The sequence below is a fragment of the Pseudorca crassidens genome, chromosome 6, assembly GCF_039906515.1.
Source record: "Pseudorca crassidens isolate mPseCra1 chromosome 6, mPseCra1.hap1, whole genome shotgun sequence".
NCBI classification, from domain to species: Eukaryota; Metazoa; Chordata; class Mammalia; order Artiodactyla; family Delphinidae; genus Pseudorca; species Pseudorca crassidens.
Window position 1 is genome coordinate 55108179 of NC_090301.1, and position 22743 is coordinate 55130921.

At 38.8% G+C, this 22743-nt stretch overlaps 1 protein-coding gene and 1 long non-coding RNA gene across 3 annotated transcripts in view; one reads left to right on the forward strand and one right to left on the reverse strand.

Annotated features, from left to right (window-relative positions):
* The window catches only part of PDE11A (phosphodiesterase 11A), a 420155-nt gene that overhangs the window by 160284 nt on the left and 237128 nt on the right, over nt 1-22743 (forward strand). Inside the window, exon 4 of the mRNA XM_067741438.1 lies at nt 1720-1860. Coding sequence (XP_067597539.1) covers nt 1720-1860 — 141 coding nt within the window. The remainder of the gene's footprint in view (nt 1-1719; nt 1861-22743) is intronic.
* LOC137226478 (uncharacterized) lies at nt 732-8602 on the reverse strand. Of its 2 annotated transcripts, XR_010944370.1 has the most exons (3): nt 8455-8602; nt 4491-4716; nt 732-2605 (listed from the first exon to the last, which is right to left on the reverse strand). It is a non-coding gene; the product is annotated as an uncharacterized lncRNA (long non-coding RNA). The 2 variants fall into 2 exon arrangements; XR_010944371.1 differs by lacking the exons at nt 732-2605; nt 4491-4716 and adding an exon at nt 7755-8210.

Genomic DNA, 22743 nt, shown 5'->3' on the forward strand with positions numbered 1-22743 from the left:
GAAATTATCGCACATTGACCTCTTACAGTGATTTGCTGTCCAAATGCCAAATGGACAGGATACATTTAAAACTTTTTTCACCTCCTGGTGTTTCTCTTTGCTTTGGGTTCATAGAGCAATGCATGGCCCTTAGCCATAGTCACAAGCTCTCTTTAGAGAAAGCGCTACCCAAGATATTGGGTCCTATTTTAGATGCTCAGTGAACTAGACTCATTTCATGGATCTCTTAACTCATTCAAATGCTTTTCCACCTGAATAGACTCAGAGAAGGAATATTCACATGTTTCAAATGGTTTCAGGACAAATCAAATTCATTACCAAAGTTGAAAATTAGTCAACACCATCTACCAGAATAGATGTGAATTTGAAAACTCATGAAATCCTTTTGTGACAGGTCAGACTGGAGAGTGCACATCTTATTAAATTCTATTGAATAAAGCAGGCTCTGGTCAATTCACTGGCTGTGTAATTTTCTGATTGCACTCTTATAGAGGCATAATATCTGCCACCTGTAAATGGCCCACTATTCCTCCACCTCCAGAAATATCCATGTAATTAAAAATTCTAAATAAATATTATCTCAATGCATAAATTGTAAGCTAACTTAGCTGGATAGAATGACAAGTTATTACAATTTCATTTTTAAATGAGTATACAGTTTTCAAGTTAGAATTTAAGTTTTTTCTTTAATTTTTGTGCTTTTCATTCTATTGTTTTAATAGAAGTTTTAATGGTGATTTCTTTTTGAGAAGTATAATGGTATTTAAATGTTCTCCTGGACAGATTGGGATGAAGCAATACTTCTTGTGTAGAGGGATTAATGGAGTTTTTATATATTTTTTTTGAAGGCTCTGAAACTTAAGTAGCATCCGCCACTGTGATTCTTAAAGAGTTCTGTGTGAGATGGGTATTAGTGAAAATAAGTCTTGAGTTTGACCATGAAGCTATTTCTTCCGGTTGGTGAGGAAGAGATGCTTTGTAATTTTCTGAAATAAATGTGCATTAGAGAGAATCAGGTATCTGTTATTCATAAAATGTTGGTTTTATACCTAGTCACATTGCAGAAAAACTACTGTAGGAGGGGAAAAGCCTATCAATAATGATTATATGAGATCATGTAGTCATTAACTATATGGAATATAGTCATACAGATATATGAGGAACTTATGTGGGATTTTATGGACTGGCAGTATTCTCAAGTTACATTTTACAATTCAAGACTGTGTTATAGGGACTTCCCTTGTGGCGCAGTGGTTAAGAATTTGCCTGCCAATGCAGGGGACACGGGTTCGAGCCCTGGTCTGGGAAGATCCCACAAGCCGTGGAGCAGCTAAGCCCGTGTGCCACAGCTACTGAGCCTGCGCTCTAGAGCCCTCGAGCCACAACTACTGAGCCTGCGTGCCACAACTGCTGAAGCCTGTGTGCCTAGAGCCCGTGCTCCGCAACGAAGAGTAGCCCCTGCTCGCTGCAACTAGAGAAAGCCTGCATGCAGCAACGAAGACCCAACATAGCCAAAAATAAATAAATAAATTTACATATAAAAAAAGACTATGTTATAAAATGAAATGATGGAAGTTTGTCAGAACAACCATAAACACTATAAAAATTAGCCACACAAAAATGTTTATATTTTTATAGCAAAGACTAAATGGAATTTTGAGAGAAAAATTTTAATTCAGTCCCTTAGCCACCTAAATACATCCACTTTATCTTTCCTAGGCTTTGCTAGAGGTGGTTAATGACCTCTTTGAAGAACAGACTGACCTGGAGAAAATTGTCAAGAAAATAATGCATCGGGCCCAAACACTGTTGAAATGTGAACGCTGTTCTGTTTTACTCCTAGAGGACATCGAATCACCAGTAAGTCGTCTTTTATCTGTCATCTGCGTTAATGAAGTAAAGTTTAGTTTTGTTTAGTTGTAATTAAGTTTGTGAAATCGTGACTTGAACCACTCTTTTGTGACTCTTCTAACCATGAGGTGAGGTGACTTTTTATAAAAGTAAAATTTTTTATTTCCTTTACATGAATTTTCGGTCTTGATCTGCTGTCACCTGAGAAACATAGACTCTTCCACTGATGGGGGACCTTCGACGTCTAGCCTAGCCCTGTGTATACAGATGAGGCAGCTAAGGGTTGGAAGGGTTTGCCCAAACTCACACAGCTGAATAGAAGAGAAGCTTGGGTGCCAGCTTCCCATCGTACCCACCCAGCAAGGGAAGGCCCTCAGTGGGCACTGGTGGGCATGGATTGCCATCCACACAGTGCTCCACAGCCCTCTTCTGGGGGTGGGGTGAGGAGAAGCAAACGAACCCTGGGGAAGCAGTGCCCTTTGTGCTTGAGCTGAGTGGAGCAACCCTGAGCTGGGCTGTGCTCTCCAGCAAAGGTCTGTCCTGCTGCTTCTCAGATGCAGTTTCCAGGTTCTTCCACTGCTGCTTCAGACCTGTGGACGCTTACACAGTGTACTCCAGTCAGGAGGCGGAGGCTCCTTTCCTCCTTATGCAGGGGCTGCTCTTACTCCAAGGGCGAGCAGCTAGGTCTCAGCCTCAGGCCTGCCACACCTTGGCTCTCAGGTTCTGTTAGACGTTCTGGCTCTTTGTGGGAAATCTGCTGGTTAAATACATAACAATATTGAAAATAATGATCATCTTCAGTCTAACTTCTTTTTTTTTTTTTACATCTTTATTGGAGTATAATTGCTTTACAATGGTGTGTTAGTTTCTGCTTTATAACAAAGTGAATCACTTATACATATACATATGTTCCCATATCTCTTCGCTCTTGTGTCTCCCTCCCTCCCACCCTCCCTATCCCACCCCTCCAGGCGGTCACAAAGCACCAAGCTGATCTCCCTGTGCTATGCGGCTGCTTCTGTCTAACCCTCAACAGCAGTTTAATATCTTTGCCATGAACTCTCGCCAAAGACCAGGAATTGTCTAGCAATTAAGTGCTGTTTTAATACCTCAGAGAATGATATTTTACCATACTTTACTTAAAAAATGTTATTGTCTTTAGGTTTGCTTTCCTCAAAGAATGAGAACCTTAGGATAAATTTTGGAGATTTAATCATAAGTATTGTAAAACTTACAACATTAAGTTTAAAAAATTTTTTCTATTGAAATAAAGTTGATTTACAATGTTGTGTTAGTTTCAGGTGTACAGCAAAGTGATTCATATATATACATATATATATATATGTAACTGAAAACATATATATATTCCTTTTTAGATTTTTTTCCATTATAGGTTATTATAAGATATTGAGTATAGTTCCCTGTGCTATACAGTAGGTCCTTTTTGGTTATCTATTCAACATTAAATTTAAAAAAAAATCTATATATGTTTAAAATGTTTAGGAGTGTTTCCCTATATCTTAGCAGAGTTTAGCGTTATTTCTACTCAGCAGGTGTGGTTTAAGCAAACAATAGCCTTGCAATTATCCTGCGATTGTGTAAAACTCAGTAGAACCTTGGGAGAACACACACACACACACACCCCCCAATAGCCCATATTTGTGAAGCGCTTCCAGATGCTTTGTGAAGCATCTGGGTTTATTCAGTACTCACTGCATCCTTACGGGATAGGTATTATTATCATCCTCACTTACAGGTGAGGACTTAAGGCTCCAAGAGTCGAGTGACTTATTAGTCTTCCCCACCACCTGACTCTGAAACCCCCACAAGGAGTGGGAAGAGGTGGGGTGCTCGGTGGTTCTTGGCAGGCTGTGGGCTCTCCCTGAGCAAAGGCAGGAAGGGGCAGTGGTTGGGGCTTTTCAGCTTCCAAGGTTCCTGAGCCACTCCCAGGTCCCTGTGAGGGCAAGTGGCTGGGGGACCATGTGGAATCTAAGCAAGGACAAGCTCACTGTTTGCTAGTTCAGTTAAAACAGACATGGAACTAATTTAAACCAGCTTAGGGTGGTCACTTTTGTAAATCTTCTAACATGGACTAGTTTTTACCCTGCAGTCTTGCTTTCTGGCAAGTCCGATGAAAAAATACAGAAGACAGACAATGATATGGAAAGTGCGGGCAAAGCTGGAGAGAATAACAGCGACAGTAATAGCTTCAGGGTATAAAGTAGGGAGGGGGTCAAAAATCACTCCCTAGACTAGATGACTAGATGGTACATGCATAAAGGTGTTGGTGTAGTACTGAAGGTTAAGAAGACGTTTTCACTATCACAGCTGAACATTCTAAGACTGTAATATTGGGGTCAGGGCAGACTATCTGGGCCTAGCCTATCATTTCTTCTTTGCCCAACCCCTCCCCCTCACAGTAAGGAGGAACTCCTTTACTCCAGAGGGGCAAGGTCTGCAGGTAAAAGTGAACTATGTGCAAAAAAAGGAGACTAATCTGTTTGGTTCCATTTGAGAAGCTGTGAAGATTTTTTGCCGAGGTTACTGCCTGGGGAGGTGGGGTGGGAATGGGGTATAAATGTGGCATCACCATGCAGAAAACCTGTCAATGCCCTGCTTTCCTTTAACACGCTTCTCACCAAAGGTTTGTTGAAACTTCAGACTCAAAGGGATAGCTGTTCTGTGCACTACCCTGATTGTCAGGTAAAAATGATACGAAGGCGATCAGATACAGTCACTCCATGTGTAAGAGGAGAAGCCAACTCAGGACACCAGATGCCAAAATCTGGTGCTGGCACAGCAAACAGAAAATCATGCCGAGTCAGAGTTCTCTGGCTGGGACTTCGTCCTCCTCACCTCAGAATGCTGAATGGATGGAATGATATTAAAAACCTTTGTCATCTAGATTTAATCAGGGGGTTGAATGATTATTATAGAGGGACCCAAGCAACACCTGTAAATGCTACATGATCTTATTTTACTGATTAAGAGCACACTTAGATTCCTATCCCAATATTACAAAACAAAGATGGAACTTGACAACATGATTTTTAATTTTGAAAAGTTCATATGGAAAAATAACATATAAAAGTAGCCAGAAAAAATGTTTTAAAGGCAACAAAGATGTAAAATGGATGAGGTTTTGCCTGTGAAGCTGTTAAAATATATTATAAAACTAGAGATTTGTTCCTTATAAGAAACAACTGAACAGAATAGAGTCCAAAGACCCCTATACATGTGAAAAGCTAGTAAAGACTGTTCTCTTTCCTGTAGAGTTTAGAAAATTATTTCTGAGAAACAAAAGTGTGTTGGAGGACTAGAAAGTTTCAGACTTGAAATGACAGTGTTTTGGGTTTGTTTTTTTACTGCAAGCATTTCAACAATAAAGATGCTTTTGTAATTATAAAGGAATACGTATAAGTTCTCAACGTCACTGAGCAAATCCAGAATTCAGTCATGCCTTGCCCTTGTTACTTATGACCTTTCCTTCTTTATTATCATCAGCAAACCTATCACTCTCCATCCCTCTCTCCAACCCTCCAGTTAGCCTGGTACGTTGTTTCAGGCAAGGGATTGCACTGAATACAGAGACAAAGAACTCCATTCGGGGTTTGTGAGTGCCAAAATGGGCTTTAAAAAGTTATGACAGAGTTGTTATTCTCAAAAACCAAGACTTTTTCATTGGCAAGAACAAGGCTTTCTTAGAGACTTGAAGGAACCAGAGCTTAACGTTGTACCCAAAACAGTAGATTGGAAAGAGAATAGATGAAGCCCTAGACTCTCCCATTCATGAGTTGCCCGGACTAAAGTGGGAGAGTTGGAGAGAAGAGGAAATACGGTTTTCCAGCTCTCCTAGCCCTGCCCAGCCTCAAGGCCACTCATAGTGGAGCTAGGGGGGTGGTGGGGATTGAAAGTCCCCCCAGACCCTGCGACAGGGAAGAAGACTGGAGGCGGCAATATGGGAGGAGCCATGGGACAGCCAGAGCCCCACGAAAGCATGAGGGACAAATACAGTTTTCCCATTTCCTGATAAAAGGTAACAGAGGGAGGGCTGAGACCTGAAGAAAGAAGCCTAACTGTCAGGACGAGGGAGGCACAGAGGATCTGACCTGGGCCTGGGGAGCTATAGGTGTAGATATTTAAGCACATCCACTGTTAGGAATGACTAGGCTGAAGATCAGTGAGGCTCTCTTGCCTCTTAGAGGCCAGCCTGGCTGAGAGGGTGACTATAGATCAGATGCTTTGCTCCAAAGAAGCCAAAAAGTTGCATGTCATCCTGGTGAAAATTTCAGTATTAAATGAATTGAATTCTGAAACGATTGAGAAAATCTGAAGTGGCTGAATTAACTGGATTGTCTCTTTTGCCTTCTGTCAGCAAGCAGAACTAGGGCTCAAGAAGAGATTCAGTTGCCACAGGAAAATAACATAAGTGACTTTTTGTACACCTATGTCTGTGGCCTTTGAAATTTATAATCAGTATACAAATTGTATTCTCTAGTCAATCATCTTATATTCAGTACACAAATATGACAAAGCAAGCCTTTGAAATTAGATTGGTGGGAAGATTGATGGATTGTCCTACAAATGTTTTGGAAACAAATAGCTGGTAACTTAGGAAGAAAAAATTCAAAAAGCTGGATTCTTACCTCATACTCATCAAAATATAATTTTCTATAAGGCAAAATCGTAACTTTCATGTAAATATTTAATAAATACATATCAAAGATTATTTTTAATTCATTAATTTATGAGGGAACAAATAAGATGTTAAAACAAGTCCAAAGAGCATTTGAGAAGTTAGGTATTTATAGGCAATGTTAGGATAAAATTTCTCAGAGACAAAACTTTTTAGAAACAAAGCAAGTCCATAAACTGTAATCTTTAAGGTTATCTTTTCCATAGGATAGAAATTTTTAATCAGAGAAAAAGCTACAAATTAACATGTAACTTTATTAAGTCTGGAGTCTTTAATAAGTAGTAACCAAGGATGGGACTTAGTACATTTCTTAGATTGGGGGTGGCAAATTTTTTTTTGTAAGTTTTCAGATAGTATATTTTTTAGGCTTTGCAAGTCACATGATCTCTGTCGTAGCTACTCATGGTAGCATGAAAGCAGTCTTAGTATGGCTATGTTCCAATAAAACATTAGTTATAAAAATAGGTGTGGGGGGGACTTCCCTGGTGGTCCAGTGGTTAAGGCTCCGTACTCCCAATGCAGGGGGCCTGGGTTTGATCCCTGGTCAGGGAACTAGATCTCACCTGCATGCTGCAACTAAAAGATCCCGCATGCTGCAACAAAGATCGCACTTGGCAACAGAGATCCCACGTGTGACAACTAAGACCTGGTGCAGCCAAATAAATAAATATTAAAAAAAAAAAAAGTAGGTGGTGAGCTATATTTGGCAGCAGGCAGTAGTTTTCAGTTCTCTGCCCTAGATAATTCTTGTGTGGCCTTTACTCTCTTATGACATTGAAAGATGAGCTGCCCCCCTTTTTGCTTTATTTCTGTAAGTCAGTATAAATTTCAGATGGATCAAAGACTTAATGTTTAAAAAAAAGAATGTAAAAATACTGGTGAATATTGTTTTATAGTCATTCTGTGGGTAAAGGCTTTCTAAAACATTCATGCAATTCCTTAGAGAATATAAGCACATTAAAACACTTCTATGATTTTGCAGCCATCAGACTGGTAAAGATTTAAAAGTATTATAACAGTGAGTTTGAGTGTGGTTATGAGAAAATGGACATTATCATTACTGATGATGAGAATTCAAATTGGGGTAACCTTTATGGATATAAGGTTGGTGAAATATATTTCAATTTTAAAAGGGCCTAGCCTTTGCACGCAGCAATTCTTCCTCTTAAAATTTAGCATAACGAAAGAGATGGAGAAGAAAGTAAAATCAGTATATAAGAATGTTTATTGCAGTATTTACAGTAGTGAAACTATAATTCAAATATCAACAGAAGTTTTATATAATGAAATTTTATATGTCCTTTAAAATAATGATGTATATCTATAGGAACAATATCCTTGATATATTTTTAATCAAATAATAAAGGAGAGAAAACAAATATAAAAGGAAGTGATTTTTATCAATATATGGGTACATAAATGAGATCATATTTTCACAACTATTAAATTGATGGAATTTAAATTTTCTCCCTTTGAGTTATGTTTCCTTGTATCTTCTCTGTTAGGCAGAGTCAGGAATTTATCACCTCATGGGAAAAAAGGGCAGGTACTGGATCTTCTGGTAAGAAGATCTTCTGGTAAGAGAGTGAACTTGAAAGTCGGGTGTCAGGAGAGAGGATCTGCTAAATGGATTTATATTGCCTTTTACCAGTTAAGGGCCAACCTGAAAACAAACAAACAAATAAACAAACAAAAAGGACAGGAAGTAAAACTCCATAATCCACAAAAGAAGAAGCATTCACAACCCTATGCTTCCAATCATCACCCCACCCATGCCGCACATAATGCAGGGAGAGCTGCCCAATGCAGTGAAAATTGGGCGGGGTGAAGTAGAAAGCTGAGTGTGGTTGTCTGCATCCAGCTATCTTGAGCAGAGTACAGTGTTCATCAGAACAAGTCGCACATACCTGCTTGGAGCAGTAAGGGCGAGTGCCTGGCCAGGCTCAGAGATGTTTCTTGAGTCCTCCTTGCTGCCATAGCGTGGCAGGAGAGGTGGGGTGGAGCAAGAAAACTTTTAGACAAGCCATCTTGGAAACAGGGCTGTCAGTGTGTCAAGATAATTGACAGTGTGAGTGAAAAGTCACCCTGCAGCTGCTAATATTGGTCAGCTGAAGAAAATTTCATCACACAAAAATATCTATGTCATATGAGACTTCAGAGTAAGCAAGGGAGGCTTCTGCTAGGCAGGGGCTGAAATTGCTGCCAGAGGAGAGTGTTGGTGAGAAAGTACTCAAAGACGATAGACCAAAATTCAAATGCAGTCACCCTAATCCACTCCCCTGAAGTCACCCCTCCTCCATTATTCACTTAAAGATAAGCATAGAACAAAAAGTCCCCAGCATGGGGCTAATGCAAAGATACCACAAGAAAAAAGAAGGAAAGGAATGTGAAAACAAAAACCAGATGAAGAACACACCCCAGAAAAATTGCTAACAGTTTTCCATGAAATGAAATTAAAGATAGTGTGATCTCTCAGGGGGGAAAAAAGTGTTCAAAGAAGAGATACAAGACTCAAGGAATAAATGATAAGCAGTAAATATTAATAGATAAGAAAACTGAGTTGCAGAGCTTAGAAAGAAATAGAAGAAAAATATATAACCATATAGAACTGAATATTACATTAAAAACATCAAAAAAGAAGAGAAGGACTTCTAAAATACTTTCAGGGGCATGGAGGATAAAATTGGAAATGAAATGGAAAATAATACAGAATAAAAAGACAAGATAGAATGATTAAAATGGAGTCAAAATAAAGGAAGTCCAAAATAAGGATAATTGGTATCTCTGAAGAGAACATGACAAATGAAACAGGAAACAAAGTCAAATTATAACAATAGGACATTTTATTGAAATGAAGGCAAACTTGAATTTACAGACTGAAAGAACATATCATTTCAGGAAAAGTTGATGCTCACTGCTTAGTACTGAAACACATTCAGTGCTAATGAACTTCAAAGATAATTTAAAAATTCTTTGGGCGTCTAGACAAAATCGAGTCACCTATTGGAGGAAAATTCATTCTGGTGTTAGTCTTCCTGGTAGCACTCTCCAGTTCAAGGAGACAACATAGTGATAGCTACCAAGTCCTCAGGGAAAGAAAATATGACTCTACAATTTAAAATCCAGCAAAATTCATATTCAATTATGTAAGCCACAGATAGACATAGAATTTCATCACACAAAAATATCTATGTCATATGGGACATTTATGCATTTTAAATATGCAAAGGAGAGTGCAGGAAACATAGTTCCAAGAAGCCCTTCCTGAAAAATATGAGAGGTTGAGATCAAGCCAAGCAAGCAATGGAGAAAACATGATGAATAAGAGTAGTATTGAGTATTGAATATAGAGCTAAGGCAAAAAAACAGTAGGCATATGCTTATAGAGGAACACTGTGCCTAGAGACTAGATCCCTTTTACATTGAGTGGTGTCTAGCCTGCTGTTTGTCTGGGGAGAGATGATACCTCATTGCTCAAATGTTCCCTGCGAACACAATCCTGAGAAATGAACCAGACAGAGAGCAGGGCCTTGCGGTCTTGGCATACACAGCCAAGACTTTCCACTTAGCACTATGCCTCTTTCAACAGGTATCTTGATTGCATGGAATATTTTAATTTTAATGTGTCAAACTTATCAATCTTCCTTTTTGATTTGTGACTTACAGTTTTTGTTTTTAAAAATTCTTTATCTACCTCCGTGTTATAATGACATTCTTTTATCTTTTCTTTAATCCATCTGGTTTTTATGGGCTTTTATATCCATCTAGACTTTATTTTGTGTATAGTGTAAAGCTGTATATGTATAACCAATTGTCTCAGAACTATCCCCCCCTCCCCCTTTCTGAATTATATCAAGTCTCCATATATACCTGGGACTGTTTCTGAGCTCACTATTTTGTCCCATTGCTCTGTCTATTTCTAAACCAGTATTACACTTTCTCAATTTCTGTAAGTTTATAATCCTCTTTGATATTTGATAGGAGAAGTCCTCAATGTTGTTCTTCTTTAAAATTGGCTTGCCTATTCTTGACCTGTTGCCCTTCCGTATAAATTTTAAGAGCAGCTTATCAAATTCCATGAAAAACTCTGTGTAGATTTTGATTGAAATTGCTTTAACTGATAGATTGATTTGCGGGATTTCTGCAAGTAACAGAATCTACAGGGGAAAATGGCTTAAACAATAAGAACGTTTGTATCTTAACATGACAGGAAGGCTGCAGAAGGTAGTTCTGGGGATGTTGCAGCAGCAGATAATGTAATCAATGATCCAGGCTTTGTCCTTTTCCTGTGCGTGTCTCAGTGGTTGGCCTTCACCAGCTGGCTTTCACCCTCATGGTCCAACAGGCTGGCACAACTCCAGGCAGCTTGTCATCCTGTAACTGTGTCCCCGAAGAAGAAGGGAAATGTCTTTTTACATATCCTTCTTTTTCTCAGGGAGGAAAGCCTTTTTCAAAAGGGTTTTTTCCTAGCTGACTTTCCTTCCAGACCCATGGTCAAGAACAAGATGTTCAAATCATTTATATTCTCAATATTTTTTTGTTCTTTATCTATCATTCTCTGATAGACGTGTGTTCAGATCTTCAATGTAACTGATTTATCACTATTTTCTTGTCCAATTCTGTAGGTTGTTGACTTAGTTGTCTGTATTAATCCTAATTGTTTATGTGTTTTTGAATTTGGGATTGGAGCTCATTTTAGTGGGAGGGTGTTTTATTTGTTTGTGCCATTGTTTTTTTCATTCTCTCTTGTACTCTTCCCTCCCTGTCTAATAGTTTGCACAACTCCTTTGTCCCTAGTCAGGAACCAGGTCTTATATTGATGGCTTGGGTCTCCTGCTGTGTGGTAATATTACACTATACCAGAAGCAGCTTGGTTCAGTTTCTGGGGGTGAAGCTAGGCCACCTGTCTCAAGGGAATGCTTTTAGTCCCCAAACTGAAAGTAGAAGCTGAAATCCCAACCATTGCTCCTTGCCTGTTTCTGGACTTGGAGCACAGTAGGTCTAAGTCTTCAGGCTCATGCCTTTAGAGATCTTATTTTTTCTCTCCCCTCTGCTCCCCTCCCCTTATCTTTTCTCTGCCTTTAAACCTCTATATGTCTTTCTGGTTTTTTCTTTCTGTAGTTTATCGATCTTTGTTCTGTTTTTGGAAGAGAGCAGAAGAATCAAAGCATGAACTTATAGCACCATCTTTATTGGCATTCCATACACTACTTTTTACACTCAGGAAAAAAGTATCATTTCAGGAAAAAAATCTGCTCAGTTTCCTCTGAAAATAGCTTTTGCTTTTCTCTATTTTATTAGAATCATTCCTGGAAACAAAAACTTCTGGTTTTTGTGTGTGTGTGATTTGTATATTTTTAAAAGCTGGTTATTGCAGATGTATGGTATTTCATGGCCTCTCTACATTTGAGGGAAAGAGGGAGAAAAAAGCATTTAAATCTAGTTGTAGAAGCTTTGATTCACCAAGATTTTAACTCAGTGTTAAGACTGCATTCATGGTCTTTAAACTGGGCAATCAGGTGTAAACTGATCAGTTTACTCCGTGGATGCCAAAAATAGAAATGAGAAATGCCTTCCTAGCCCTCTCTCCTGCCAAAATTAATGTTTTACCCTCTTTTGCTTTTCTTTAGTGTTTCAGTCAATCAGTTTTTTTAACACCTTTATTGGAGTATAATTGCTTTACAATGTTGTGTTAGTTTCTGCTGTATAACAAAGTGAATCAACTATATGTATACATATATCCCCATATCCCCTCCCTCTTGCATCCCCCTCCCACCCTCCCTATCCCACCCCTCTAGGTGGTCACAAAGCACCGAGCTGATCTCCCTGTGCTATGCAGCTGCTTCCCACTAGCTATCTATTTTACATTTGGTAGTGTATATATGTCAATGCTACTCTCTCACTTTGTCTCAGCTTCCCCTTCCCCTTCCCCATGTCCTCAAGTCCATTCTCTATGTCTGCGTCTTTATTCCTGTCCTGCCCCTAGGTTCATCAGAACCTTTTTTTTTTTTTTTTTTTTAGATTCCATATATGTGTGTTAGCCTACGGTATTTGTTTTTCTCATTCTGTCAGTCAATCAATTTTAAGTGACTTTGTCAATGGTATTTTCCACTAGACTGAAAAAATAAAAAGATTGTTCCATAGCTAACTGCTGTCAACATTAGGAACTACTTAGTCCTTTGAACTGAATATTCCCTGCTTAATGTTATTCCATTCCATGAACCTGTCTAAGCAATTCCTATCAATTCTCTTAGCTCTTTTCTAGCTCGTATACTTACTATTATCTCTGTTTCTTTTTGCACTTAGTCGAGGAAAGCGAGAATGAAGACATTTTAATCTTCTGTCCTGAGGCGCTGTCTCAGCACTGGTGTTTACATGTGTTCTTCTTTCATGGATTATCCTGATGGCTGGCAGCTATTTTGTTGTTCAGAGCTCCATGAAGTACTTTATAGCTGAGCTTATCAATATGAGACTGGTTTCTGGAGTTTATTTTCTAAACCATGAAGCACAAGCTCCACTTGTTTTCTAATGTGTTCCTTAACTTCTTGGTTCTTATGTGAATACACATACAATTTAGCCATTGAACTAGATGATCTTCCTGAACCCAGCACTTGAAAGGAAGAGATGGAGATAGTAATTGTCATCTGATTGTTCTGAAACAGCCACTATCCTAAGTGGATGGTAAAAATTGCTTCAGGCTTTCCTTTCTACTTCACTTTCTCTTCCTTTTCCCCATCCTACTTTCTTTAATTTTCCTTATCCCTGTTAGGAAACCAACTTAAATTCTATTTGATTTTTATTCCAAGTGCTTTTTCCAGAGTGCAGAATAGAAGGTATCTAAAAGAATTCCAAGAATTACCCAAACATTGTTATGTATATGTATGTATATACATATGTATGTACTCACATCATTAATATATCATATTATGTATTTGCATATATTGACTCACTTTATTAGTAATTATATGTCAATATATTAACTCACATCATTAATCATTTATATATGTTAAATATACGTATATAGGTATGTGAATATATGTGTGTGTGTGTGTGTGTGTGTGTGTATGTATATGTGTATATGTCTCCAACTTGTGAACTTTAGTCCCCACTGTCCATCTCCACCGCATCCTGTCACTTCTGAGGTTTCCTATTTCAGTTAATGGGTAACTCAAGCTAAAAACCACAGAGTAATCTCTGAGTGTTTCTTACCATTTACATTCAATTGTTTGTAAGGTCTGTTGCCTCTACGCTGAAACATCATTTCTAGCCCCTCCCTCCCACCCATTCTACCACTTTCTTTACTCTGACTTTACTAGTCTCTAGCTTGGAAATTTTCCTCTTCACTCATTTCTTTACTTGCAGACAGGGCACTCTTCCTTTTCATCAGTTCTTAATACTACTTCTAGTTATCTTTCTAAAACATGCATCTGCCCGTCTCATGCTTCAAAATATTTATTATCTGTTGCCTACACAGTAAAATTCAAACTGCCCAACATTCAAGGTCCATCACCTCTGCTCCCAACTTAACTTTTAGCTTTCCTCTCTGGTCCTCAGGCTCGCTCTATCCCATTCTTCCTCTTCCACCTCTCCTCCCCATGGTCAGCCTATGCATCTGTTGCCTCTGTATCTTTGCATATATAATTCCTGTGAAAGACAAAAGGCACCAGGCAATTAAGGAGATGATTTCATCTGGGCTATTGCAATAGGAAGAACGTTCATTTATGAGGAACATTTCAAAGAAAGGAAAGGGTGCCTGGGGTCCTACAGAAGCATGTAGACAAAGGAGTTGACTGCATCATTTGTGCATCCCAGAGGAGTCATGAGAACAAAGGTCTTATTTTGGAATGTTCTAGGGCAGGGTGTTTCTTTGAGGTTAGCCAAATCTGGAAGACAAAGCAGTAGGGGTATTTCTTCATCATTATCCCATTTTTTGGGGAGCAGGGCTCAGGTAAAGTTCAACATTGTCACCTCTGTACTGACTATTCTTTACAAATCCCAATTCCCCCATCTCATGCTGGTTTTTCTTTCTTCAGCTAAGTGCCTTTGAAGGCTGATTTCTATGTACTGCGCCACTTGGGCTTTCTTGTCCTCTGGCTTTCAGTTGCGTTTGACAAATGGGAGGAAGCAGCAGAAGATTTAAGAGCTGAAGGAGAGAGCTACTGGGAGTAGTTATTCCCCTCGTTCTTTGTCAGTTGTAGAGGTGGCTGAATTCTTCCAAGGCCCCTCTCCATGGCCCCGGGGCTCCAATAACATTATCCCCTCCCTTCCTCCATCTCTCCTTCTCTCCCTCACTCTCTCCTGTGTCCCCTCAGACCTAGGGATGTTAATGACTTTCCAAATGTCTACTCCCTAGGTACCTCACCATTCCTTACTGGTTTCTTTTAATCTTGCCCATGCTTCTGTACCTAGTCCCTTTGTTGAATTACTTTCAGTTAAACCATTTTGGAGTGTTCTCTCTGTTTTCTGGCAAAACCTTAACTGATTTAGTCCCTCAACCTGGAAACCTTTCCCCACTTTTCAGCCTAGAGCATGCCTGCTCCCCCTTTAGGACAGAGTTCACATGAAAACTTCTTCAGCACTCTCCTCTGTGTGCTGGTAGAATTTTGACCATATGTTGTGGTGAGATTATACCTTTGTGAACAGTTTCTCCCTCCATACTGTGTTGTGAGTACAAGGAGAGGACGTGATTTATGCCTCTTGTTATTTCCAGACCCTGTCACGGTGCCTTGTACCCTAAGTATTTGGAAAATGTTGATTGAGTGAATAAATGACTAGAGTAAATTACTCATCGGTGTAAGAGAGGAATTAATCAAGAAGGATGGCAGTGAATGGCCATTTAATTCATTCTTTTGCCCTATATATTAGTCCTCTTATGGAAAAATAGGAATTAATTAAACTCAAACCCAAAAAATGGTGATTACTTGTTAGATCATTCCTATTTTCTTCTTGGTAGCAGGAATATCTATTTGAGCATAGTTTTTGTTTTTTTAGTTGTATTTAAATTAAAAAAACAGAGAGCAATCAGACCAGCTAGTGCTTGATAAATATTCAAATCAAAAAGACTTCTGCCCATGGAGCTTTTCCAAAGAACAGTCAGAGATGCTTGGGATATTTTGTTTACTTCCCTGTGGCGTGTGTACCGCCTTCCCCAGGGTGTAATGCCCAGGGCTGATCAACAGCCAGAGGAGCTTGGAATCATTTGTTCAGTTTCATTGACCTATAAACCACTTCTGATATTTCTCGTATAAGATTCTCTTTTTACTTAGTGTATGTGTGTGTATTTATTTATTTAATCTATGTTCATTTAGTGCATCTATAATAAAAATCAGAATTAGAGAATAAATTTTAAAAAATTAATGAAACTAAGAACCATTCAATTTGTCCAAGTCAAGAATAAAACATGAACTTTATTCTCATTTACTTATGCTTTCATCTATTTTTTATTGGTCATAATCTCCACAGTGACACTATATATATCCCATTAAATTGCATCAAAAAATTTTAGCTGTTTCATTTTTTAACCCAGGTGTCTGACTATAAATAATTTTCCACTGGGTGCATTATATTTTTAATAAATTCCTTTTAAAAATATAAATTGTTTGAGGCATGGCTGCCTAGAGTTTTGCTTTTCAAACAAAGATATTTTTGAGAGTGCAAGGAGGTACTTTTAATAATTATTGCATGACAACAGGCTTTATTAGACTGGGATGGTCCCGTGACAAGTGGGACATATGCATGTCCTCAGATATACCCCTCATCACTCGCCCTGGTGCCTAAAATTTCTGTCATTACAGTGTTGTTTTAGATGAGAAGATTTTGACTCCAGGAATCTCCTTTCTGAACTATAGATAAATTACATGGGATCACGAATACTTTAATCTATCATTAGCCATTAACGATTTAGCAGAAAATAGCTAGTTGACTTGGTTCAGAGATCTCTCTGGACCAGAAGTTAGCAATTTTTTTCTGCAAAGAGCCATCTAGTAAATATTTTAGGTCTTGTGGTCCATAGGGTCTCTATTACAACTACTCAACTCTACTGTCATAGCGAATAGCAGCCATAGGTAATATTTAAATGAATGAGTGGGCTCTGTTAAAATAAAACTTTATTTATAAAAACAGATGGGGGGACAAATTGAGCTTACAGAGTTTTTTTGCCCAACCCCACTCTGGAGGAATGGGAGGCAAGCAGATAGTTTACATCTCCAGAACTGTAATACTTCTTTGCTGTTCCTTGCTGTCCTCAAGGACCAAGGCCCATGTGTATGTCGCCTTAAGGGCTCAATATTCTGGTGACTTTGAGGGTTAATTTGCTTGTGAGCCTAATCTCAGATTGCCCTAAGTTCAGAGAATTTAGGGGGATTCCACCAGCAACCTTGCATTCTTGAATATATGATTTAGGCTAGAATTTCTGTGACAATCTTAGATTTATTCTAGAATGTTTCTGAAGCCCTTCATAGTCTGATGGCTTGGAACCAGGCTAACTTTATGCACCTTATGGAGCCAAGGCTAGTGTTTTGCCACTTCGTTGATCTTATCTGGCTTACAGTCAGCAGTGTGTTTGTCTTCACAGTTTCATTGCTCTGCTTATATTTTGTCACTCTCTTGATGGGACTCAAGCTTGCTTCTCTTTTATTCTTACATTGTTTGCTATCAGCTGTAGATCCTTAAATGTTGTATTTCTCTTACCCACCATTCCAGATTCCTTTCCCATGCCTCTGAAAAATACTCTTTTACACAAATTAATGGCCCATAATAGCTTTGTTCAACTGTAGTTAGTTGTACATAAGCAAATTTATGTGATTTCATGTGTAAAAGTATTTTTATATACTTCATACATTTTTCAAGTATGTAAGTACTTCATCCCCTTTTTGTTTACACTTTTACTCAATCGCCGAAAGCATTTAAGGCACCCTTCAGCAAAAATACAAAAATTCATAGTGAACAAATATTTTCTGAGTGCTTATTGTATTCCAGACACATAGCAGAATGAAAGGCAAACTTTCAAATTAAAAGGAAGAAAGAGAAAGTAGATGTTGTAAGTGAAACAAAATCAAACAACAAACTCAAAACCAAATTGTGGTGCAAAAAATGATACAACTTTGAACCTAAGGCTTTTCTCTGAGCTTCTCAACAGCCAAGGTAAAAGAAAAAAATGAATAGGCTTTTATAATTCCTTTGGTTTAGTAAAAGGAACACATCAACAGATTAAGAAAGTTTTTCTGACCATTAAGTTAAAAAATTTTTCTTCTCTAAAATATTAATTCTTTAAAAGTTGGAGACTGTATTTACTATTTCTTTTCTATCTCTCTATGCTATCCAGTACTTAATACACATTGGATGATCAGTATGTATCCAAAGACAAGGCAACATTAGTATTGTCCTCATTTTTCTTCTAAAGACACGGGAACCTAAGAATTATACAAGGTATGAAATTAGGAAACATAGTCTATAATACTGTCCTCACTTCTGATACCAAGTACAAGTTCAAGAGTTCCCAAGACCACTCTCAAACTCAATATTTTGCTAGAAGGGTTCACAGAATTCACTGAAAGCGGTTATATACACGGTCATGGTTTATTATGGGAAGAGATACAAATTAAAGTAAGCCAAGGGAGAGATCAGTCCAGGAAGGTTCCGAAAGTGGTGCTTCCAATTGTCCTCTCTCCATGGAGTCATGGAAAGCATTAACTTCTCCCAGCAGTGATGCACACATCACTGTGTGTGCATGAAGTATTCAATATGCATGAAGTATTGCCAGCCAGGGAAGGTCACCTGAGCCTTGGCATCCAGGGTCTTTGTTGGGGCTTGATCACTAAAACCTATTTGGCCACCCTCATAGCTGCCCTCAGTCTCCCTGCCCTCCAGAGGTCAACTGATACCATGTGACCCAAAGGCTCCACCCTAAATCACATTGTTGGTGTGGCTCAAAGCCACCACTTTAAGTTACATTGTTACTATCTGGCTGGCCCAAGGCACCCAGGTAAACAAAGACATTTTTACCCAGGCTGGACATTCCAAGGGCTTAGAGGTTACCTCCCAGGAGACAAAGGCAAAGGCCAGACCTTTCTTTGGGTGAGCTTACTTCTTCCTACACACACGGTCAACATTGTGGTTCATGAATCTAGTATCTGACTTTGATCAGGACACCATGGGCTGGTTTACTGGGGAACACAACTAGTACTTTCCATATGGAGTGCTAAAGTTGAAAGATGCATAATCCTTGACTTTCCCTTTACTCATTAAAAAGGAATTTAGAAACTAAAACCAAAAAATAAAATAAAACAAAATATTTGACCCTGTTTTTCTTTTCAGCATGTGATTTATGTTAGAATAAAAAGTTAAAACATTTTAGAAAAAAGAATTTCTTCCTTTTGTTAGTTTTAACAAGTCCTCTCTTACATTTCAAGGGTTCAAACATTCTGACATTTCACTGAGGTACTTGTTGATCTTATCCATTCTCTTTGTGATTCTAGAGCTGTAAGTTATATAGCTTTAAGATTTCAGGATTTTCTGTTCCATTTCTTCTATCACTCAGAGGGTTTTTTTTTTTAATTCTTAGAAGATCTTTATTCTTTTTTAATCTCTAGACATTTTTCAGGTTTATTTCTTAAGGTATGGAGAGCAGAAGTTCACTTTTTATTCCAGGGAGCACTAATTTTGATGAGCCAGGACAAATTAAGCTCCCTACCATAAAGTAAGCTCCATGCATGCAGGGTTTTTTTTTTTTTCTTTTACTGTGTAGCCCCAGTGCCTATTGCACTACTTGACACATACAGACACTCAGTACATATTTGTTGTGTCAAACAACAGTTTTCAAAAAGTTAAAAACCTAACCCTTGCACAAATCTAAAACAAGCAAGTATCAGAGATGTAGTTAACACATTAATGAGAGAAGCCAGCAAGGTAGTAGTCCGTTCTGAAACAGACACCAGAGAATGCAGGCACAAGATTGCTAGGTTAGAGTTTAAAAATGCTTACCGGGCTTCCCTGGTGGCGCAGTGGTTGAAAGTCCGCCTGCCGATGCAGGGGACACGGGTTCGTGCCCCGGTCCGGGAAGATCCCACATGCTGCGGAGCGGCTGGGCCCGTGAGCCATGGCCGCTGAGCCTGCGCGTCCGGAGCCTGTGCTCCGCAACGGGAGAGGCCACAACAGTGAGAGGCCTGTGTACCGCAAAAAAAAAAAAAAAAAAAAAAAAAATGCTTACCATCATCCAGGACAATAAAATTGTAATTATGGGCTTATCTTTTCTACTGCACAGAAGCCATTCGCATTTCTGCTTGGATAAAATTCATTTGCATTGCTATAGGACAAAAATCATTTTTGTAATGTCAAACTGTTCTTTGTTGCCCCAGTGGCTTCCTGAGTGACAGCACTTGCCCTGCTTGTTTTGAACTTCTACTTAGTTATTGCCCACTTCTGGGTACCCATCGTCAACATAATGTACGCAAGCCACAAGCCTCATGATGACTTCCTCATTTTACCCCTTGTCTCCTTTCCATGTAGACCCAGTCACATTCAAATTACCCAAGGGGAATGCTTCCTGAGTGCCACAAGTTACCCTACCTATGACCCTCTATAAAGGCACTTACCCGTGGGTCCTTGCTCTGCTGTCTGCCTGCCTGCAGTAACCAAACTTTGAGCTTTGGATGACTTTCTGTGGTCCTTTGGGCATACTGTCCCCCCCCCCAGGGCCTGTGAATATAATAAACCCTTTAATTTCACATGCGTTTCTGAGTGTAATCTCTCATGCGTTTCTGAGTGTAATCTCTGCGGCCGTGTTAGAGTGATACTCAAAAGCCCCGCCAAGGGGGCTTACTCCCCCTTTTACCACCCAATGGATATCAGTTTTTCAGAAATTAACATATGTCCTTTCAGAGTTGTAAAGTATTCTAATCAGCAGTGAAAATTAAGCCAAATAAAGTATTCTTAGTAATATTGGAGAGTTTAATTTCATCTATCAAGTCTGGAAATTAAAAGATATATCCTTCTTGATTTCCAAATGCAAAAACAATTATTAGTTGATTGGTAACTTGATTTACTATATATCAAGCCAAGTGTTTTACTTCAAGTTACTTTTAGTCTATGTTTATTCAGATTCAGGTATATAGCAGGTACTCAATAAATATTCATAGAATTAATAAATAAAGGCAGAATTTATCTAAGTATTCTGGCTCTGAAGGAGTCATGTCCAAATAATTTTCTCTGTCAATGCTACTTGCTCATGTTTATGAAAGCAGTGAGTAGTGGGGAAATTAGAAACTGTGGAATCAGACCGACATGGTTCAAATCCCAATTCTGTTAACATATTGGTTATATGGTTTCCAGGAAACCACTTAACCCCTCTAAGCTTTCATTTTCTTTCAGGAAAATGGGGATAATAATACCTACCTTGCTAGGACGTTGTAAGCATCGATACGTACATAAAGGATTGGTCATAATGTATGCAAAATGCCTCATACAGATTTGCAGTAAAATGGTAGGATATGGTTGTCTTAGTCAGTTTGAGCTGCTATTGCAAATTATCATAGACTGGGTGGCTTAAATAACAAACACGTATTTCTCCCAGTTCTGGAGGCTGGGAAAGGGAAATCCAAGATCAAGACACTGGCAGATCCAGTGTTTGGTGTGGCCACCCTTCCTGGTTTGTAGATGGCCATGTTCTCGTTGTATCCTCACGTAGCAGAGAAGAGAAGAAGAAGCAAGCTCTCTCTGTCTCTTTTAAAAGTACTAATCCCCTTATGAGGCTGCACCCTCACAACCTAATAACCTCTCAAAGGCCCCATCTCCAAATACCATCACGTTGAGGATTAGGGTTTCAACATATGAATTTTGGGGGGGACACAAACATTCAGTTCATAGCAACAGCCTAAAACATGATTAAAAAGTAGAAGAATTTACTGTCATCTAACAAAATAATGGAAAGAAATCACAGATGATGAGAGATCAAAGTAGAGATATGACTTTCTCTTTTAAAATCTGTAACAGTTTCCTATTCTGCAAGCATAAATGAAATGCTTCTTTTTATTATCCTGTTATTGTTTTAACTTTAAGAGTTATTTAGGGTATGGTTTGAGGAATTTATTATTTGATGATAGCAAATAGTCTGTTTGTGGCTTGTTGGCCTTGTGAGACCCCAAGAATATTGCAGCTAGATCAAGATTTCCGTGTTCTAAGTGATTGGTTTCTGTTTAAGCCCTCAGTTAAGATAAGTGTTCTAGTTAATTTTGCTGTGTAACAAATAAGCCCAACATTGAGAGGCTTAAACCAACCATGTTGGTTTAAACTGATCTTGTGGATCAGGAATTTGAAGAGGGAATAGCCAGGATGGTTTACCTCTTTCCAGGATATCTGGAACCACTGTTGGAGATCAGGGTTGACTTAATGGCTGGGAACTAGAATCATCTGAAGGTCTGTTTGCTTTTATGTCTGGCACCTGGGCTGGGAGGGCTTAAAGACTGGAGCTGCTGACCAGAGCATCTACACGTGACTCCTCTGTATGGTTGGCTACCTTTCAGCATAGTGTCCTCAGGGTAGTTGGACTTATGACATGGTGGCTCAGGGCTCCAGGCACAAGTATTCCAGTCAGATGAGGCAGAAGCTGCATTGCCTTTTATGACAACTTCAGAAGGCACATAGCCTCTCTTCTATATATTCTATTTGTTGTAGTGCTCTAGAGCCCACCTAGATTCAAGGGGAGGAAACATAGACCCTACAACTTGGTAGGAAGGTGGCAGGGTCATATTGTAGAGAGGAATGTGGGATAGGAGATATTGCTGTGGCCATCTCTGGAAAATAAAGTTTGCCACAATGAGTGATTTTGTAGAGGCTTATTTCACATTAGAATATGAAATGAAATATGTCCTATAGTTGTCAAGGGTATTTCCTTTTAGTTGAGCTATTGTCACTGCCCTGCTAGTCACACACAGTTTTCTTTGTGATGGGCTTTTATCTTTTTCTTAATGTTGCATTTTTTTTAGTATGGGTTCATTACCTCACTGATAGAGCTGTTTTAATATTTAATCTATTCCCAGTTCCCAAGTCATTTTCTCAAGTGCCCATCAATTCCTTATAAGTGGTTAATTTAAACGGCCTTTGAAGCATGACTGCATCTGGCTAAGGGAAATCTAAATGTCAACCTTGGAAGCATCCAGTGACATTCAGATGACTCCTTTCAGTATAGGGCCTCCTTTTTC